Raw genomic sequence first — 22,392 nt, 5'->3', positions numbered from 1 at the left:
TCGTTTTCTTCTTTTAATGAGATGCCAGTGCATTTTCATTGTCTTATTAGAGGTGCTCAGCACAGCCACTCCGACAGAGCTATTCCTTTTCACTCTTGTTTCCTGACCAGCACGTCTGTCAGTTAATTGTTACTGTGTAACAGCTTATTCCAAATCTTAACGGCTTAAGTATCTTGACAACCCACATCTTGACAACAAATCTGTGGGTGAGGAATTTGAAAGGGTTTACCTGGGTGGGTCATTTCTGAGACACACTGATTCACAGAGGGGTTGAAGATCCCCTTTTAAGTTGGCTTTTCTCTATATCTGCCCAGTACTACTCAGCCTGTCTCTCTCTACATGGGGCCTCGTCCTCCAGGGCTATCCACCACATAGCTGTCTCAAGGTGGTCACGGTTCTTATGTGACAGCTGGCTTCCAAGAGTTAAGTAGGGGAAGCCATCAAGCTAGTTAAGGACTATAGTTCGAATGCGCTAACCGTCCCTTTAGCTAGTTCTGTTGGTCAGAATAGTCACAAGCCTTGCTGAGATTCGAGGGAGATGAAGACATAGACTCCACTTCCTTATGGGTCAGTGGCTGGATCACTTTGCAGAAGAACATGTGGAATGGAAGATACTGTTGTAGTTCTTTAGAATTCACAGCCTGGTATTCCTGCTCACAACTGAGAACCTAGAGACAAAAGAAGAGATTGTTTGCTTGACCCTCATCAGGGAGGTGACCTGGGCTTAACTTTCTTAATATTGAATAATTGAAGACAGAATTGTCCTACACCATAATGAAGTTGAAACTGATAAGTTCTTAGGGAAAATCATAGAAAAAGATGAAAAGTGTCAGGACTTAACTCCCTTGATGAAATCCAACTTTTCGAATGGACATTTCAGTTAGCTTATAATTTTGGTATTTGGCTAAGTACTGATCATAATTTAGAATATAATTTTGTGAACATATTTTCATTTGGAACTTTAAGTTAAAGGCCGATTTCTTTTATGTATATTGTCATTTCTGTAACAATATATAAGTTGTAATGATACTGTTAGATATTACATGTTCATATTTGAAATCTTAACATGATAATATAAAGTTACAATATCACTGATTCAAAAACCATATGGGAGTGTCTGATTTTCTTTTTCCAGATGTTTCTGAGTTCAAGCACATATCCTGAAATCCATGGCTTCTTACATGCAAAAGAACAGGGAAGGAAGTCCTGGAAAAAGATTTACTTCCTTTTAAGAAGATCTGGTTTATATTTTTCTACTAAAGGGACATCTAAGGTAATTGGAAATATCAACAATGTGTTATAAATCATATATAAGTTAAAATGGATTTTACTCTTTTTATTACTTTCTTACTTGATCTCAAGAGTTGGTAAAATCTTTGGATTTGAACATTTGTAATAACCTGTTTAAAAACTAACTCTTCAGCAGATGCCTATACCCACATACATAATCACTCATACGTGTGATTCCCACAGTGCCCAGCATTACGCAGTCTGTGTTTCTGTGTAGTCTAGTAGACGTAGCCTAGGCCGTATAGTCTGTGTTGTATAAGCTTTCACATTGTATGCAATGCCGTGATATCTTTCAAGTGAAACTATTCTTGAGAGTTTTCACAAGAGGTTATTTTAATTGTATTTTCATGCATCTGTTGTCCATGACAACATTATTGATTCTTTATGGTAACAGTCATTTTTCTTTGTCTGTTTTCCAACATTATTATAATCCGTGGTATTCAGTAATTTTCTAGCCAGATTTCTAGGTCCATTCAAATATATTCTGATAACACTTGCTTGATTCTCAACATATGCATTCAATCTTTAAATTCCTATTTTTCTTTTATGCTGGAGATGTTTATCCATTATTTATTTCACATTCCCATTATTTGATCCTTTCAACTTTCACTAGGATTAGCTGTCTTGGCTAGTCATGGCTCCATGTGCCCCTTTGCTTGTGGCTGCCTAACTTTAGTCTCTGTCTCTGCCTTCCTGTGTCTCTTATAAGGACACTTGCCATTGGATTTAGGTCCCAACTGCATAATCAAAAATGATCTCATCTTGAGACCCTTAATTTAATTGCATCTACAAAGACCCTTGTTCCAAATTATGTCATAGTCATAGTTTCTCAGGGGTTAGGACACGAACATATATTTGGGGAAGCTTTTATTCAACTCACTATAGGAAGCCAGTGAAAATTTTTCAATAAGAGAGTGAAATGATCAGGTTGTAAGATTAGCATGACTTACCTGGCCAGGTGGCTTGGATGGTGGAGTGTCATCCTGGACAAAAAAACGGGTTGTGTGTTTGATCCCCAGGCAGGGCACATACCTAGGTTGCAGGTGAGAGCCCAGTGAGGACACATGAGGGAGGCAACCCATCAATGTTTCTCTCTCTCCCCCCACTCCTTGCTCTCTAAAATCAATCAAAACAAAAAACAAAAAGACATATTCTCAGGTGAGAATTTTTAAAAAATATATTAGTGTGGCCACACTGAGCTTTAAAAAATCAAGAAGAAAGAGAAGAAGAGAAGAGGAGGGAGCCAGGGAGGGAGGCAGGAGAGGGGGAGAGAGGAAGAGAGGGAGGGGTGAACGACAGAGATGCTAATTAGATGATAATTTGGTAATTCAAAGTGTAGGTGGGATCTAACCTAGGATGAGCAGTGGAGGAAGAAGGGGATAAATGCCAAATTAAATAGAAAATGGCTGTGCTTATGTGACCGATTGATATAAAAGAAGAGGAAGCATTAAAATGTTATTAGAGAAAGAAAGAAAAAAATAGAACATGTTGTAGTAGAACAAACAGGAATAAGAGGCTTGCTAAAAGGTCATTATCTTAGAAGTAAGATACTGGTGATCTTAGTTCTAGATACACTGCTGAGGGTGAAGCATCCCAGAGCACAGTTAATGATGGGGGCGAATTATTTGGGTAGTGGTCCTCACAGGACCTAATAGGAGCTGCAAAGGAGTGATCCCTGACTCTCTTTTCCCTGTTTTCCCCAACTGTTTTTTACATGGTTTCCTCCTTTTCCTCACATGCTGGTTTCTTTGTTGCTGTTTGTGTACATGTGTGTGAGAGTGTAAGTGGTGGGATGCTTCAAGGAATGGGGCTTGACTAATTTAGACCTCTTCCCCTTACAGAAATCTTTTATTTTGAAGATTATATTGTTTGACTGCTTGTGTTTTATCATAGAGATGCATTTAACTAATTTTTCATGACCATCTAAATTAGTTTTCACATTTTCTTATCATAAATAATGTTAGGATGAATAATTACCCATTTTTGCAATTAACGTTTTAGACTCTTTTTTACCACTTTAATGAACTTGCTCTTTTCTCAATGTTCCTAGTGTATGAAAGTGCACAGGGAGATGTCTTTTGAACAAATGTGCAGTGGATCATCTTTTTGCTTTTAAAATCAGAGAAAAGTACTTTTTAAATCTTGCTTATCTCACTGTGTTTTATTTTAATTTTAACATTTTTATTTACTTATTTTTAGAGAGAGGAAGAGGAAGGGAGAAAGAAGGGGAGAGAAACGTCAGTGTGTGGTTGCCTCTAGCTCACTCCCTACTGGGGACCTGACCCACAACCCAGGCATGTGCCCTGACTGAGAATTGAACCGGTGACTTTTTGGTTCGCAGGCAGTCAATCTACTGAGCCACACCAGCCAGGGCTCACTGTGGTGTTTTTGTTTTTGTTTTTTTTCCCCCAGTGATTCTTCCCTGGAGGATATGATAATATCGCTTCCTGAATTCTTAGTTCTGCAACAGGTTTCTCATTAAAATCAACTTCACCCTTCACCCTCTTTCTTCTCTACTCATTATACAGCATAGCTCTTCTTCCTTCTACTTGATCCATGCATTTATCCTTGCAATGGTCTTCCCCTTGGCTAGGCAAAATCCTAAGCATCAAATCCCGATTTGCGGTCTGGACCTTAGCTCTTTTCAATGCTGTCTGAGTTTGCTGTGCATCAGTTCATAATATTCTCTTTAGCCTTGCCTAGTAAGCTCATGTTCAATGTACATGCAAATGATTTTAAGTTCCCCTCATAAAGAACTATGCGGTGTTACCTAACCTCAAGTATGATATGATAATGGATGATATACATTATATAAATGATATATATAAATAATATAACCTCAATAATGACTGCTTTAAATTATGTAGATTATCTGGTATCTAATACTGACATTTCTACCTGGCACATAGTCCATATCTTGCCCTTTTCCTGTAAGAAGGGTCTCAACTTATTTTACTTTCTAAAGATGTAGGCTGCGAAGGAATGAGATAACCACTGCCGTTAGCCTTGAAGATGTGCCTGTGGCTTATATTATAGAGAAACATCTAATAACTATAGAGAAACCCCCTCCTCGCCAACCCCTCCCATGTTATACAAGTGCACGCTTAGCTTTCACTAACCATGCCAACTCGGCCTTGTAGTCTTGTAATGCCATGAGCTCTGATATGCCTATAGCAATGGGAAAAAAATCAATCAAAGGAGGAAACTCATCATGCCTCTATGGCCTTCGAGTGTTTCTTGAGCTGCCTTTTTCTCACATTTGAACCACTCAGTGACATTGACTTGTACAGTATCAGTGGGTGGGGACGGTCATGTTTCATCTTCATAGAAATCAGACTTTTTTTATACTAACAAATCAGTTTCTACCTAGGAATTCAGCTTTAAAGGCCATGCCAACAAGAGTATCTTTTTCCTTTCTCCTCCTTTGTTCCACAGGCTCTAGGCTGGGTCTATCTTTGCAATTTTCTGTCCTGTATTTTTTTTGTGTGTGTGGAATTGGGACCTAGAGTCATTCATTAGATCAAAATGCCTAAAAACAGTGACACGTAGAGAAACGTGACATACATAGATATTGTCACTGTACCGGTCATCAGGGGCAGCATAGCCTGCTGGTGAGTGAGTGCAGCTTCTTTGGATTTGGGTGTGAACTGGTTGCTCAAATTGCTGAATGCTCTGTTTTTTTTTCTCTCTCCTTCCTTTCTCTCTGTCTCTCTCTCTCCTTCTTTCTTTTTTTCTTTTAGAGCATTACTAAATTTCAGTTCATATGAATCACCTGGGACCTTGGTAAAAGTCAGATTTTGATTCAATGGGTCTAGGGTGGGCCCTGAGATTTTGTATTTCTAACAAACTCCCAGGTAATGCTGGTGTGGTCAGGAGCCATTGCAGCTAGCAGCCGGGTTTTAAAGAACAGACATATTTTGGTCAGTTTTGATTATATATTCAACCCCAGAATTGAACACTTCTCCAAGTTATTAACCTATCACAGAATAATATGGCCTAGTGATTTCCTATGACAAGTTCTAAATCTTATGGATTTCTCCGAGAAGAAATAACTTCATGATTCCACTTTGCCTTGAAAATCAGATACATCCCACTGCCAAGTAATTTCCCTGAGCTCATCGGAACAGGCTTCCTTCTTTCAGTAAAGGAAAATAGTCGCGTCTCCTATCTCACTGCTTGCTGTGGTGTGGTAGGCAGTACACAGACGTGAGGGATGGTTATTTCCGAATGAAGCAGGAATCATTGTCTGTGTTGCCTTTTTCTTCTCTAACTGCTGTGGAAGCTTAACCCATCCTTCTTCCTTTTCGAGAAATGCCATTATTTGAAACCCAGAAAGGAAAACATTTGCAAAAGCCATTCTTTCTGTCTTCTCTCCTTCAAAATCCTTGAAATGCTGGTGAAAGGGAATAATTTTAGAATAGGAAAGTGTTGTATTTTTTTTTGTATATTTTATTGGAAGTTAAATTATAAACAAGTTACCACTTCTCAAATTAAATGATATGGTATCAAGCTCCTGGTTATTTAAGAATATGGTGTCTTAGCTTTTCTTCCCTTTTGTTTCTGGGACATTATTTGGGATCACTTTTGCCAAGATATAAATTATGTAATATAATAGAAATATAAAATAGATACTGCAAAATTAGGGACCTGTGTCAACACTCACATACATATTTTTTTTTAAAGGAACCCCGGCATTTGCAGTTTTTCAGCGAATTTGGCAATAGTGATATTTATGTGTCACTGGCAGGCAAAAAAAAACATGGAGCACCAACTAACTATGGATTCTGCTTTAAGGTACAGGCTTAATATTTTGATAGATGAATAAAGCAAGCCTCAGCCTTTTAGGTAAGCCTGGGTTTCTTTTAGTTTCTTTTAAAAAGAGACAGCTTTCTCTTACACATATGGGAGAATTTTAGTGGCTTTTATTTCAACAGGTGTTACCTTCAAGATATGCATTAACGATAAACAATGTGCTGTGGCCTTCTAGCCTAACAAAGCGCGGGGGCCCCGAGACCTGAAAATGCTCTGTGCAGAAGAAGAGCAGAGCAGGACGTGCTGGGTGACTGCGATTAGATTGCTTAAGGTAATCTCACTGCCATCTTGCCTTTCTATTAAATGCCGGGCGTACCATCAAGGTTTGAAAATAGCTGTATTTCAGAGTGCAGAGATTTGCCGTGAGTCTGTGTGGGTGTGTGAGTAAGAAGTAAAATCACCACCGCCCAATGTGTGTATTTATGTTATTTTTCTCTAAAAGATAAACATTTGCAGAGTAGAGTGGAATAACCTAATACATTTTCTCTTTTGTGTGAAGTATTCTACTTTTAGAAATGTTCTGATTTTAATTTTGCCTAAGAATATACATTTATTGCCAGTAGGACTGATTGAAACTTCTCCTGTACATGACTTAGTGTGTATTTTAAAAACATTGCCATCCAGCTATTCATTATGAAGTGCATTTTAATAGGTGCCCACCTGGATATCTTTAGTGTAATTGTTTTGTATTTAATTTTTTGTGTTGTATAAATTGCTTTCTATTCTAAGTATAACTCAAATTATTATGTAAAGTTTACTATAGATACATTATTAAAGCATCTATCTTTCTGTTAAGTAGGAATTACAACTTTTATAAGTATAATTTGTGGGTTAACATTTTGAAAGGAATAAGGATGTTCTAAAGGTAGGTAGATAGAGAAGACACAGAATTGATTTCTTCCAGAATGCATAGAAAACATTTACATTTGAAACCTACCTGCTAGTAAATTTAACACAACTTTAAATTTAAAATTATAAAATTATTAACCATTTCCTTTTGAGGAAGGGCAGAATAATCAGAATCAGATTAGTTGTCATATCAGGTTTGGAAGAGGGTTTTGTTTTTTATTCTTTTAATTTTTTTTAAATTGAGGTGAAATTTACATAATACAAAATCAATGAGATTAATGTGAACAACTCAGTGGCATTTGGTATATTCAAAATGTTGTGTAAACACCGACTCTGTCTAGCTCCAAAACATTTTCCTGCCCTGGCCCTTGCTCAGTTGGTTAGAGCATCATCCTGATACGCCAGAGTTGCAGGTTGATCTCCCATCTTTGCATGTACGAGAAGCAGCCAATGAATGCCTAAATCATTAAACAACAAATTGATGTTTCTCTCTCTCACAAAATCAGTAAATAAAAAAATAATAAAAAAACTATTTTCTTCACCTCTAAAGGAAACTGTACCTATTAAGCAGTTATCCCCAGCCCCTGGCATCCACTAACCTTTGTTCTAACTCTATGAATTTATCTATTCCATATGAAGAGAATCATACAATAGGTGACTTTTTGTGTCTGGCTTCTTTCACTTGGCATAATGTTTTATGGTTCATTCATGTTGTAGCATACATCAGTAGTACTTCATTTCTTTTTGTGGCTGAATAATGTTCCACTGTATGTCTATGTATGTTAAATAAGCAGTTTATTTATCTGTTAATGGATATTTGCATTGTTTGTACCCTTTGATTATTGTGAATATGGTAGAGAAAATACCTTGAGGTCTCTGATTTTCTCTCCCCTTCTACCAGAATTCTGGAAAGCCAGTAGAGGACATGCTTTCCAACCTTGTTAGCCACGTCTTCCTCCCTTCTAACTTGGGCTCAAAGTTAGGACCCAAAGCAGAAGCAGGTGGTAAGCCCACTTCCTTAAATTAGTCTTTCAGTGAATCTAACACACCACTGACTTCACTAGGATGCTCCATTATTTTTGTGTGTAACTAGAAAAAAAATAATTATGCCAATAAAATTATGATATGATGCTTTCATATTACTTATAATTTTTATTTTCATTTAGTTAGCTTAGATTTATGTAGACTTAGATTTTCATCATTTATCAATTTTGTGTATACACACAGAGATATATACATATATACAAATATATGACAATATGTGTGAAATAAATTAGTTGAGGTATCCTTAAGCTTTTTTATATTCTAAGTCTGGCTTTTCTAAATCATTTTCACCTCTGAGTCAAGGATATTCTTATTTTCCACAGACTATACAGCCGTATGCTCTCAAAACCTTTGGGAAGGCTGAATCTCTCAGATGGGTGCCCTGCTCTGCTCTGTGGGGTTGTCTTTCTAGCCAGCTGCTGATTTCTCAATCCCGCCCCTTTCAGGTGGTGACAAGTTGGTTGGCCCATGGTGAATATAAGATGCCATGGATTATAAGTCAAATTTAAAGATGTTAAAACCCGAAAAGAAATGTGTGTCTAAGAACTTATGACCCTTTCATATACAGAATGCTTCGTTTCTGGAAGATTGTCCCCTTCTCACTTCTTTCTCTCACCTGACTGTCAAAGCCACTTGCAGGTCATAAGCGTCCAGTTTCAACGTGCTCTGTTACATTAGTTTTCTAGAGCTGCTATAACACATTACCACCAAAGTCATGGCTTAAACAGTGCAAATTTATTAACTGACACCACTGTCATAGAAGGCTGAAAGGGGTCTTCATTCGCCTGAAAACAAGGTGGCAGCAGGGCTGTGTTCTCTTTCGGAGGGACTAGGGAATCTGTTTCCTTGCCCTCTCCAGCCTTCATGGCCGCCTAGATTCCCTAGCTCGTGCCCCTTCGTCCTCCCTCACAGCCGGCAGTGTGCACTGAGTCCTTTTCCCACTGCCGTATCTCTGGTTGTTTTGCTTCTGGGTCCCCCTTCTGTTATAGGGACCCCTGTGGTTACACTGGATCCAGTCCAGGCTAATCACCTTATTTCAAAGTCACTTGATTAGCACTCTTAATTCCACGTGCAACTTAATCCTGCGTTTCCATGTAGCCTAACATAGTCATAGGTTCCAGAGATTAGGATGTGGGCATCTGGGATGGGGGGTTGCCATTATTCTGCTTCCACATTGGTGTTCCCTATTTGTTTCAATTATGGTAAAGCTTTTCCAGTTGGGGCTGGAGAGGGAGGCAAGCACCAGTAAGGGCCTTTATCTTGGGGCCAGTGAGACCGGTGAAGGGTTTCAAACAGGAAAGTGACATGATCTCTTCTACACTTTAAAATATCCAGATTCATGAGCCTGGGCTTGTTGGCACAGACACACCTGAGATGCGCTAATAGGGGGCTGTGTTGGTTTTCCTGGCAGGTTGTCAATGGGGCTCCCGTTGGATCCCTGTGGCTGGTGCAGCTGGGGTCACCTGGTGTTAGGGGTATCTTTAGATCCTCACCTTTGGTTGTCTATCATGTTATTTCCAGAGTTTATTGTTGCACAGTAAAGCCTCACTTAGTGTCCTTGATAGGTTCTTGAAAACTGCAACTTTAGGAACAATGTGTAATGAAACCAATATACCAAAGGCTAATTGATGAAAACAAGAGTTAAGTTTCTATGGTATACTTCTGGTCAAATAAACATCACCAAACTTCTAAATACAGACCTCAAACATTGAAATAAATGTGAGTTTTACATACATTTAAGAAATATGTATAAAAATAAGTGAGATAGTGATTTTCCAATCTGTTCAGGGTTGAAGGTGGCGGGGCCCATCCTGGCAGCTCAGGGCACAAGGCAGGGCCAACCCCGGACAAGACGCTCTTCCGTCGCAGGCACACTCACACACACACACTCAGATGGGACAGTGCGGGCACGCCAGTTCACCTCCCGTGCACGTTTGGGGTGTGGGAGGAAACCAGAGACCCCAGAGAAAACCAACAGATGGGGAAAATGTGCAGACTCCACACAGACAGTGGCCCCAGCTAGGAGTCAGTTCTTTTTTTCTCTCATCAATGTTTTGATCAAACGACATTATTTGAGGGCTTGCTGTACTTACCGGGGAGGAGCAGGGATGAAGTAAGTCTATGTTATGTTGGCTGGACTGGAAATACCCTCTAGTTTTCATTATATGCTACTTAGTAGACATAGCCTCCCTCAGAATTTGGCCTCTTTTATTTCCATTTCCCTTTCATTTTCAGGTAACATCAGATGGAGATACTCCTGTTCTCTTTGGAGAAATCCCAGTTACATACAGAATCAGAAAATCTGAGACTTAGAAAAGGCATTTGCTCATCCACAGTGTCCTAGTTACATGTCTGTTTCCCTTTCCTTCAATTAAAACTCTGCTAGCTTCACTCAAATGTATTTTGGTCCCTTCTCTACTCCTCCATAGGGACAGGGAAATGATAAAGTGACCCATGCCCTACCCCTCGGCCAGAGTTAAATGCCTACCAAAGACCTCCAACAGCACAGAAGCAACTAGCCAACACCACAGGTACCAGGGACAATACATCTCTGAAGAAGACAGTCTTATTAGTTGGTAGCAGGCTTTTCACTGCAGATAAATAAAAGGTGGCCAAGCAGCATGGACCTTGTGACAGTATTGGTTGGAGGTTATTGTATATTCTCCAAAATGAACTTCACTAGGAATGGAGCTCCTCTGCCTTCTTTTTAAAATTATTGTAGGCTTAGAGTTTATTTATAATAAATTTTATTAAGTCTCATTAATGTCAATCAAACTTTAAATCAAAAAATAATTTTTAAAAGTTGGGAAATAATTGGATAAAAGAAGTCAACACAGAGAATTTTAAATGAGTGCGGGTTTATGTTCAGGTTGAAAGCAAAATCTTGAACACAGTGACTTTTCTCACCCCACTCTGAGTTTCTGCCTAATTACCAGATGTATGCACTTTGCTGAAATCGTTTTTAAGGAAATAGTCTTTAGCAGAGAAACAGTCTGATGGAATATTTAAATGGTATTCACCCTAAGGGTAAGATTGGTTTCCATGGTGTGTCTTTTTTATAGATAGGACCTAATTTTAATAAGTTCATTATGGATCCATGAAATGGAGGGAATTGTAGAGTGTAGCAAAAACAAAAACAAAAACGAACAACAAACAAACAAAAACAAATCAAACAAAAAAACCTTTGTCCCATTGGTTTCTTTTCTTCACTTTCCTTTTTTCTTTTCTCTTTTTTTCTTTTCTTTTTTATCCTTTCTTCCTTTTCTTTCTTTCTCTGTACCAAAGTGATTTCAATCTAAGGGGGTTATCTTCCAGTTTCAGATGGGGACCTCTGGAGATAAGTCTGGTCACGGCAGTTGGCATTCTTAACGTTTCTGAAACTAATAGTCCGGTGCTATAGTGTAGGCCCATTTTCTCTTCGTAGCCTGGCAGCCCGAGTTTTATGATGCTACCTCCTGAAAGTGAAGATGCCACAGTTCTTCTCGACTGCCATTTACATTATATTTTGTGACCCTTGGTCTGAACTCGGCCTAATTCCCCACCATTTTGATTTCCCTGAGTTTAGACCAAACATGAAACAGTGTCATACAAGCCATGTTACCAGGGGAGGTTACAGGGCCAGAGATCTTTGACGTGGGCCAGTACGTGGATTTACCAAAGAGACAATGTAATTCATCAGCCAGTGATTGAAAGTTACGGTAAATTTTACCTGATTTTGCTCAGGATGTGTTTGCAGAGTCTTTGGACCATGAAGCCTGGCACTTCTTCCCAAGTAAGCTTTCTTATTGCTAGATGACGTGCCCCTCCCAACAATTCTACTGCTGTTGGTGCTAAAAATATCTTGTAGAAATGTCAGTCCCTGATCTTTATACTGGTGAGGTAGACCTTAAATAGGGGGCACAAATAAAAATCACTATTTTTAAAGATATCATTTTAAGGCCCAGAAGTTTATCTTTCAAAAATTTTGTTGCTTTAACTTATGAGTTTCAAGGAATGCTTATAATTGTTATTTTTTGGATCGATGGTGTATAATTAATGAAGGTGTTGATTTCTGTAAGTTACCCGCGTATAAAAGTGGTGGGACCGTGTCTTTATTCCTTCGTTCCGCAGTACGGCATGCGGCTGTACCAGAATTACGTGCATCCATATCAAGGTGGAAGCGGCTGCAGTTCTCAGAGTATATCGCCCATGGTAAGGACCCCATTTTGAACCTATGTTTCATTTGGTATTTATGTTATCTTAATTCATAGTTGCATTACATCATAATTAACATTCTAATGTAACAATTACATTCTTTCCTTTCGGTCAAATAAAGTGACTCTTTGGCATCATCTTACCTTAATGTTATATTGAATTATTTTTTCTTGGAGTTTGTGTGATTACAGCCTATGTAGTAAAATCCCAGCAGTAGAGTATACATGAAATACTCAATTAAAATAGACAGCTGTATGGTAAAGAAAATTTTTTAAATATTTGAAAGAATTACATGAGTCCTTCTGTCTCATTACAGCATTTGAAGATTAGATCTTAAGATAATACATAGAATATTTTTCTTGGGGATGTAGATGTTTTCTTAATTATTGGTTTTGATTATGAGTTTATTTAATTTAATATTAATTTTGGAATTGTCATAGCCTACTATACAGAGCTGAAATTTTAAAAGCTGTACTATACCTATGTAAGCTCTTTTGCATTCTGAATTTCTAACAACAGAATTTTTAAACTTCCAGCTCCTTTACAAGCAGACTGCTGTCCAGAAAACCCCCAAACTGTTAGCTAAAATGTAGGCCATGCGTTGTATTAAGTCTGGCTGCTTCTCAGACTTACACTGCGTACAACTTGGGCACGGATTACCAGACGCACACAGACACATTCTTCTTTAGGACCTAATTTTAATTCTCTGTACATTAACATAACACTTTATTTTTTAAACTAAACTTTATGTTCTGTTAGTTCCCTTGTGCTCTTTAATATTGAGTATGTTAGGAATTCAGGTGTATGTGCCTGTGTTACAAATCAGCTAACACGCTGCTCTTCCACTCAGGTTAAAAATACGCTCCTCAAGCCCGTGACCAAGGAAGGAGCATTTTCCCACATGTAATGTAGCAGATGAAAGGCTGAGTTCTAGGAATGAAGCATGAAATAATGTTGATTATGAAGCCTGATAGACTCATATGGAAAAAGAACTCCAATCCTTTAGTTATGTTGCTTTAAGTTATGGGAGAGTAACTTCTCATCTTTGTATCGTATTACTTTTAAGCCCTAAAATGAAAAACAGGGATGTAATGAATTTTTATAAAAGCAATCACTTTAAGGTATTTTTATAATTTGTCAGCTTATCCTTATCTCTCAATCTATATATATAGAAACAGTAATGAATTTTATTATCTTAATCCTTTGCTAAACCCTTCTACATTTCCTTTAGAATCTGAAGTTATTAGGATGAGCCTGTTACTAGCAGTCATGCATTTGAAGGCAGTTAGTGTTTGGTGCTCTCTCGATCGTAGGAAAAGGTCATAAACAGAGAGCTTTCTGTTCTCGTCACTGTTACTCGCGTACAAGTGCTATTATTCTTGACTGTTTCCACTGAACGTGGTCCTACGGTCGATCTATGTGCATGTGACAGTTTGGTTAGTGTGTAGCTTTCCTCGTTCAACACCATGTGTAGGCAGATACACTTTTTGGGTGAATCTGGTTGAAAACAGGGATTGAAGGACATGGACTGTAGGTGTCTGTGTGACGAAGTTCTGTCTGTTCTGTATGGCAGTTGTCATGATCAAAAAGCATTTGGGATTTTAGCTCCATCCTCCTTAATTTACATGAAGGAAACTAAGAAGTTTGGGGGAAGTATTTGTATTTATTTTGGTGTCTATACTGAATCCCACTTTCTGGATTATCATGGGAGAATCAGTGACCTATAGAATGGGTACTAGTGCCCTTCACCTGCCTTTGCTTGTTTTCATCCAAGCACACTTTTCAGTGCAACATAGAAAAGTTAGTATAAAGGAACAATATTACTATCTTACGTTCTTCAGAGATACATTTTGAGAAAGAAAATGAGAAAAACACATTCTCGTGCTGTAATAAACATGATAGTTATATATAGCATGTAACAGCCACTACTGTCAGCCTTAGAAATGAAAATCTTCAGCAGATATTTCAGGAAGCCAAATGTAATTGGTCCTTTTTAAGGCAAACGGAGGATTCATTAAAAGGAGCATCTGTTAATATGGTCCTGGATGGAGTGAGGGGATGGGGAAAGAAAGTCTGCACAAATTCTTATTCTTCCTCACTTTTGACCCTGACCTACACATTCCATACCACAGTTTCTTCCCTGTGCCCCCCCACTCCATGGTACATAAAAGAACCCTAGATAGACCCCGTCTGTCTCCGCTCCCACTATACACTGTCTGTGTGACCTTGATGGAGTCACTGGTGTCCTGCAGTGTAAACTGTGGGGGTGGTTGCATGATTTCTAGAATCCATTTCATCTCTGATGTCTGGTTGCCCTGGATGAAGTCAATGAGAGAACATCTGAGGAAATGTTATGCCCTCTTGCTAAGGAATATGCTGCAGCTTTATCTAGATGTGTTTTTAATGGGGTGGCAGAGAGTGAATGGTTACTAGTTGCCACCCAGCTAAAGTGCCTGAAAAACATCTTATGCCCACTAAGCGTGACTGGACCTGACCTCAGTGTTTGGCTTGGATAATCCAGACTGTACTCGGGCCTTTCTTTCTCAAAAAAGAGGCATGCCCTTAAAATCATGGACTCTTGTTTTAGGGTTTGCCCTGTTTATACCACTAGAAGAAAGACCTAGCAATATGGACACATACTTTGAAAAATATACTGATTCTGAATGTTATCAACATTGCTTTTTTATGTGAAAGAAATTGAGCTGAAAATGACCTTTTGAGTTCAAGTCCGATTTTGCTTCACTTTCATTTCTTTGTCCACCAAAGGTAAACTATTAATTTTTTATCCACCACCTGCCATTCAGTAGAAAATATTTACTATATTCCTGTGTTTCTCTCTAGTGTAGTTAATGTAGCAAATGAAAATACTTATTTGTGCCCTGACTGGTGTGGCTTAGTGGATTGAGCATTGGCCTATGAACCGAAAGGTCGCTGGTTCGATTCCCAGTCTCAGGGCACATGCCTGGGTTGCAGGCCAGGTCGCCAGCTGGGGGCATGCAAGAGGCAACCAGTCAATGTTTCTCTCATACATACATCAATGTTTCTCTCCCTCCTCTTCTCCCTCCCTCCCGTCTCTCTAAAAAAATGAATACATAAAATAAAAAAAGAAAGTATTTAATTGTATTGTAGATTCCCTATTTATGTCAAGTAATTATGGAGCATGAGATCTTGTTTTACATTCTAGCCCATCATATCGTAGGCCAAAACAAACAAACAAACAAACAGGTTACACTTATTTATTTATTTTTCCTAATAGTATTTTAATGTTATTAGGAACTCGAGATTATAGAGTCTATTGTGGCATATGAGGTGGAGATAGTATAAGGATAAGGCATCATTGTGATTGAGATTAGTTACTCTGGTTTTGGGCAGGTAGAGGCTTTTCCTTAAAGTTGGCAAAGCAAAAGTATACCCAACTGGTACACAGCCCAGCACAGAAGATCACAGGTGAGAAGGGCAAAGTAAGGAATGGCAGCAAATAGAGATTACAGAGACAGCATCTGTCCGGAAAGAGCAGCTATCAGTCATAAAGTCTCCTGTAACAAATGAAGGGTTGCACATCAAATCTCTGGGAGTAAAGATGAACCTTAATAAGACTGTAGACTTCAATAGCATGATTTAAAGAGGAAATAATGTATGCTAGTAAAGTGCACAGTGCTGGATGTAGTGATAAATGAGCACCCGCCCCCCCCCCATTCTTTGTGTGTGGACGAGGTTTCGGGCACCCATGTGACTGTTGGCTGTTAGGCCGAGTTAGAAATGGCTGAACCCTTGTGGAGAGATACAGAATGGTCTTAAGCCATGAGTCTCCCGGTGCGTGTTGGCTCCTCATTCGCCATTAGACTTCCATTTTTTGTTTTGCTCCTCTATTAATGAGTAGAGAACAACTTAAACCTTGTCCATTGTCCACAGTTTTTGAAAAAATTTTTTCTTTTGGAGAGTTTTAATTTTTAAAAACCGAGTGACACTCTTGACTGGAGATTTTGACAATTGTCTTTTTTTACGATGCATGACTTGGATGGCGTACTTCTTAAAAGGTTGCTGTGAAGTAGAGCCCTAAACAAACAAAAAATAAAATTAAAGTCCAAGTTTGGGAAATTTTATTTTCACATTCAGAAAATATGAACACAAAAAGTAACTGACAAAAATTATTAGCCAATAGTCATTATTTGTTTAAAATTATGTTTGAAGATGTCTTCCTTTTTATCGGTTCTTCTTTGCCATTGACTTATTTTTGCAGCCCTCATTTTGCCATGATTATTCTCACAAGATGAAAAAATATTCATTTATTAAATTTTAAAAAATGTAATAATATGGAATTATCTGAATTATTTCACTAAACTTGATTTTCTAAGTTAGATGAAAGTTGAGGTGGCAAACTTATAAAATGCATACGGCAGTTCTGTTATAAAATGCGTACTATTTCTTTCTGAAGAAGTGATAGAACTCAGTTTGTTATAGCTTTAGTGTATCGTGAATGTTAATAAATAGCTGCTTCATAATTAGATAGATTTGACATTTAAATGATAATTGATGATTCTCAAAGCATAATAGAGAACCGAGTTCAGAAGTAATGGATCTTTTTATCCACAGGAAGGGCTAAAAATTACTTTCTAAATTGGTGTCTTCCTGTTTTACCAGAAAACGTGAAGAGAGGGTTGTTTTAGGAGAAAGGCATGCTTACCTTGAAAGGTTTTAGTCCCTTTATTTGACACTTAACTCACTGACCTTAACTAATAACTGTGTAACTTATGTAACCAAACTATTTTATAGCACCATTTTATGTTGAATATGCATTGTTAACATTTTAATGTCCTGCTAGCCACCTTTGGAACCACATCCTAGAATGGAAACGTATTGCCAGCAAAGCACTGCAATATAACCTCAAATGTATTTTCATGGTAAAAAGCATGTGTTTTTTTCCAGAGAAGTATATCAGAGAATTCCCTGGTAGCAATGGACTTCTCAGGCCAGAAAAGCAGAGTCATAGAGAATCCCACGGAAGCCCTCTCAGTTGCAGTTGAAGAGGGACTCGCATGGAGGGTACAGATGGGTTCATGTTCTTTAAAAAATTGTGGTTTGAGTTTGTTTCACTCAGAAAGCTGAAATTTGTTCTTCCCTTCTTTGTGCAGAAAAAAGGATGTTTACGCCTGGGCACTCACGGTAGCCCCACGGCCTCTTCACAGAGCTCTGCCACGAACATGGGTATGTCTGCATCCTTGCCGTGCCTGGGTGGGTGTGCGTTCGGATGGAGTCACTGAGGGCTTGTGGTAGAAAGTTCACGTATCGTTAAACTATGATCATTTCATACAAGGCTTTGCATTCCTTCTTTCTGTTTCTTCAGCTATCCACCGCTCCCAACCTTGGTTTCACCACAAAATTTCTAGAGATGAAGCTCAGCGACTGATTATTCAGCAAGGACTTGTGGATGGGTAAGTTTGATTTTGAATGGTAGTGATTTTTATTTCTACTATAGTCAGTAATTACTTATTCAACAGCACAAAGAGTTTTGACTTCGGCTTACAAAACAGAAGGGACTTTGTTCTATAAGGATGGCTGCCAGTGTATCCTAGAAATATCTACATAATACCTGTTTCATTGTGTGTGGTTAGTATTTGTGCGTAAATGAACAGACAACTAAATGGGGTGCTCTGCTCTTAACTGATAATCACTAATATCAAATTTTGATGCAGGGTGTGTTAAGTAAAAAGTTGCTTAATATTTAGACTTTCCTTTTTTTCTTTCTGTTTATATTCCAATGTCCTTTTCTCTAAATTTTAAAAACTTAAAGTAATGTAGACCTATACAAAGAGTCCTTCTTGACATTTTTTCATGTTATCTTTTAGTGGGGTACCATGGAAAATACAGGAGAAATATAAAATGTATTATGAACAATTTATAATCTAAAGAATTTTTTTGTCAACGTATTTCAGATACTTCCTATAATACTGACTACATTCCCTTCCCAAATGCAATACAGTTGATGAGGTTGTTTTGAGGTTTGGATGAGAAAGGGAACTAGCATCAATTTAAATAAGGGGTGATGGGATCTTGTATCTTTCAAGGGTTGGCTTAAGAAGATGACAAGATTTCAAGGTGATTTAATACTGACATTTGGATAAAAATGCATCCTCACATGGAAGATTATTAATAGCAAGTCAGAATCTCACTAGACTCTAAATAAGAAAAGATTTTAATATGCTTCCCTGCATGGAGCATGGTCTTTTTAGATATAAATTTGGACATTTAGCAGAATCACAATCTGATGAAACTAAGAAAAGAAATAAACCACAAAGAATAGATAAATGTTTTCAAGGATCATAATTTCCCTTCTTGCTGAGCCCAGTTTTTGTAAATTAAATGAAATAATTGCATAACGAATGATAGTATCTTTACTCTTTTAATTAAAACTTTTTTCCTCTGGTATTTCTTTGGAAAGAGGTGATGATGCAGGGCAGGCCACTAGGTGGTAGTGGCGACTTACTCGGGAATGGGAAACAGGTATAGCTCCACTGACTGGTGAAACTCCCTTTTGTCCCATCTTTGGTGATGCAGTGTCGGGACCGCACACAGCACAACTGAAATGGGTAATCTCATCAGACATCTGTGCTGGCTCAAATTTGGCTGCCTCTTTGCCCAGGCACACCAAGAGTAGTACTGGAGTCACCACTGGAGACTCTTTGCAGTCTGTGTGCCAACAATTAGAACAAAGCGGGTTTTTCACTGTATTGCCAGTAAGGAAGAACCCACGCCCCGCAGAACTTTTCTCTTAGGCCATTAGGCTGCGTCTTGTTTTTCTGGCCTGTCCTCTGCTGCATTTTTCAAGGTCAAAGAACATGCTGTTCGGGTGTTTCTTTTTCTTAAAATATTTTGCTCATAACATTAAATAAATGATTTCAAGATTGATTTTTTTAGAACATACTTATTTCTCACTTTCTGTTGTGTATGTAACAGTAGGAACTGAAAACAAGAAAAAAGGGGATCCAGAAGAGGTGGTTAAAAGTAATTTCCTTTTAAATAACTTTTTCTTTCAGGGCCTAATGTGACCCAGAAGTTAAAACAGCAGTATGCTAATGCCCCATTCTCTGGGCAAAACAGTTACATGTAAATACTCAGTTTCCCAGTGGAAAAGGGGGCAGCACCAATTATTGATGCCCTCATAGCATTTATATGGGTTATTGTGAGCAAACAGTCTTTCAAGTGGGCTATTAACATTAGCACGAAAGACAGATTTATAGTAGAAGGCAATGTTACACCTTATTGTTTACCTTGTTGGATAATCCCATCACTGAATACACAGTGGGAGAAAACTGGCTGCATTTATGTACATACTTTCCGGTTTCGTCACATGCTGTATTTCTATGAAACCCAAAAGTAAATGTGGAAACACACTGAAATACTTTCTCTTTCTTTAGAGTTTTCTTGGTCCGGGATAGCCAGAGTAACCCCAAAACTTTCGTGCTGTCAATGAGTCATGCACAAAAAATAAAGCACTTTCAAATTATACCGGTAAGTAATTTGTGATTTCACATCGCATATTAGAGGTGATCTTGATGTGTATGCTTTCGGAAACTGCTTTTCTCTGGTTCTTTCATTAAATATAACTTGGGAGTTTTTTGACTAGAGTTAAGTTTGGCATAAATGGTTTTACGAGTTTAAATTAATGTAAGAAATACAGGAATTGTAAAAATTAAATTTTCTTTTCCATGAAATTTAATTTAGCAATATCGTATAGACCCCATGCCACCTGTTGTTAAAAGGCCACTAAGCATTCTTTTTCCTGAATTCTACTAGCAATTCTTTAAAAACCATTATTTTAAAGCCCTTTCTTCTCTGTTGTTCCAAAATGTATTTTGTTTTGTTTTGTTTTTGCTTTTGTAGTTTGGTTTTATTCATTGTGGCTGGATGCACAAGTGCTGCAGAACTGGAGATTGTTTAAACTATTTTGAACACATTTACAATTTTCTTATGATTCTGCTTCTGAGTGGCACAACTTGCTTTTGGATTTTTGTTGCTTCTGCTGGTGTGTGTGTGCACATGTATGTATGGTGTGTATTCATGTGATCTGTATATTGGAACCAGGTAGTGTGGAATAGAGAATTACTCTACTTTCAGGAAGTGTTACATGAGATTGCTAAATTACTGGTGTTTCGTTTTGAGTGGAGTCTTTTTGGAATAATCCAAAGTCTGTATGAAGTGTCTTCCCTGCTTCATTGATTGTGTGAGCGATGTCCCTGGAAAGTATGAATTGTTTAATGCCAGGAGAGCTTACTGACAAGACCAAAAAAAAAAAAAAGGAACCCTGTCAGCCCATTAACATAATATTTTATTGCTTCGGAATCAATTTACTCATACAAATTATGTGAATATTCATTTTTAATATACTAAGTGAGCCTGTTAGGTAGACAACATTTAGAAATGGACGTTAATGTCTGTAAGTGGAGTCATTAATACACTGAGTAGCACAAAGTTCTTACTGTGTATTGATTCAGAATAGTCATATTAGTCTAATTACAGAACACTGCAAGAACTAGAGGTAGAGAAAGTACAGCCACACTACTTATACTAGGATCAGATGATATTTCCTTTCAATGCAAGCGAGGTTATGAAAAAGAAACTGGCATGCCGTTCTTTTCACTGTCCTTTAGTTATATAAGCTTGAATTCTGGCAAATGAAGATGCAGTATGCAGTGGAATGTGGTTGTCCTGCTGGGTTGTTTGCCCTTCTCACTGGTTGGTTGTTTTTCCTCCTGCAGGTGGAAGATGACGGGGACATGTTCCACACCCTGGACGATGGCCACACAAGGTTTACGGACCTGATCCAGCTGGTGGAGTTTTACCAACTCAACAAGGGCGTTCTCCCTTGCAAGTTGAAACATTACTGTGCTAGAATTGCACTTTAGCCAAACCAGAAGTGACTTGTTAAACTTGAAGAAAAAAGATTCAAGGAAAAAAAATTAAAAAAGGAAAGAGGAAAACATAAAAAGGGTGAAAGCATTGCCATGGTGAAAAGAATCTCTTTCACCTCCAAGTTACAATAAATAGTTTGTGCATTGATAATAAGCAAAGATTTGGATTGCTGTTACATCCACCATTTAAAATTCATTAGTTAAAATTAAACCTCAGAAAAAGAATGATTTGGTGTGTCCTTGTGTGATTTTTACATTTCTATATTATTTACTTCAAATATGCGTATTTTAAACATTTATCTGTCCTTGCTATAGAGGCATTGGGATTATCAACTCAAAATATGAAAAAAAAATTAGGTTCAGAATGAATTATTTGAGGACTGAGTTTAAATTACACTACTTTTTCTTATAACTTAAGAAGTATGATTAAAAACTTGCTATCAATTAAAAGAAGCTACCCATGACCTGTTAATAAAACTAAAAACTATTCTGAATTATATATTTTTGGAGTTTACTGTAACCTTAAACTCAAATGATATTTTGAGGTAGCAGCTTAAAATTAGTTTGAAATATATTGATTTTCTTCAGGATAACTTTTATTACCTTATTAAACTATTAATTGTACTATAATATTTTCACTGGTATTGCACCTCTTAGTAACACATTATTCATTGTATTTTTTCCATTCCCTTTAATAATTGCCTAGAATTATCTAGTCATGATTCTCTTAATGGCAGGGATATGTTCTGAGAAATGTATCAGGCAATGTCATCATTGTGGAAACATCATAGAATGTACTTATGCAAACCTAGATGGCATGCCCTATGACACACCTGGGCGGTATGGTATAGCCCGTTGCTCCTAGGTGACAAGCCTATACAGCATGTTACTGTACTGAATACTACAGGCAATTGTAACACAATGGTAAGTATGTGTGCAACACACTACACTGTGACATTAATAACAGCTGTGATGTCATTAGGCAATAGGAATTTTCCAGCCCCTTTATAATTTTATGGGACCATTGTCATATATGCAGATCAACATTGACTATATTCAGTGCATGATTCTATTTGTTTATAAGAAAATGATCAAAATAGGGAGGGACTTTTTAAAAAAAGACTACTTATTTATTTTTAGAGAAAGGGATAAGGAGGGAGAAACATCACTGTGTGGTTGTCTCTTGCAGGCCCCCTACTGGGGACCTGGCCGGCAACCCAGTCATGTGCCCCAACTGGGAATCGAACCAGTTACCCTTTGGTTCACAGAACTGTGCTCAATCCACTGAGCCACA

General features: G+C 37.9%; 1 protein-coding gene across 3 annotated transcripts in view; it reads left to right on the top strand.

The window, feature by feature from the left end:
- GRB14 (growth factor receptor bound protein 14) overlaps positions 1–21,326 on the top strand; it is a 113,708-nt gene extending 92,382 nt beyond the window's left edge. For all 3 annotated transcript variants that reach the window (XM_024579861.4, XM_045187452.3, XM_024579862.4), the window contains 9 exons: positions 1,136–1,273; positions 5,974–6,084; positions 6,278–6,373; positions 12,106–12,186; positions 17,116–17,232; positions 17,322–17,394; positions 17,534–17,621; positions 19,605–19,698; positions 20,946–21,326. In XM_024579861.4, the coding sequence (XP_024435629.2) occupies positions 1,136–1,273; positions 5,974–6,084; positions 6,278–6,373; positions 12,106–12,186; positions 17,116–17,232; positions 17,322–17,394; positions 17,534–17,621; positions 19,605–19,698; positions 20,946–21,092 (945 nt within the window). In that variant the 3' untranslated portion in view covers positions 21,093–21,326. The remainder of the gene's footprint in view (positions 1–1,135; positions 1,274–5,973; positions 6,085–6,277; positions 6,374–12,105; positions 12,187–17,115; positions 17,233–17,321; positions 17,395–17,533; positions 17,622–19,604; positions 19,699–20,945) is intronic.
- Positions 21,327–22,392: the final 1,066 nt, after the last annotated feature.

Source organism: Desmodus rotundus, chromosome 2 (genome assembly GCF_022682495.2).
Source record: "Desmodus rotundus isolate HL8 chromosome 2, HLdesRot8A.1, whole genome shotgun sequence".
Lineage (NCBI taxonomy): Eukaryota > Metazoa > Chordata > Mammalia > Chiroptera > Phyllostomidae > Desmodus > Desmodus rotundus.
This window is presented reverse-complemented; position numbering and strand designations above follow the sequence as displayed.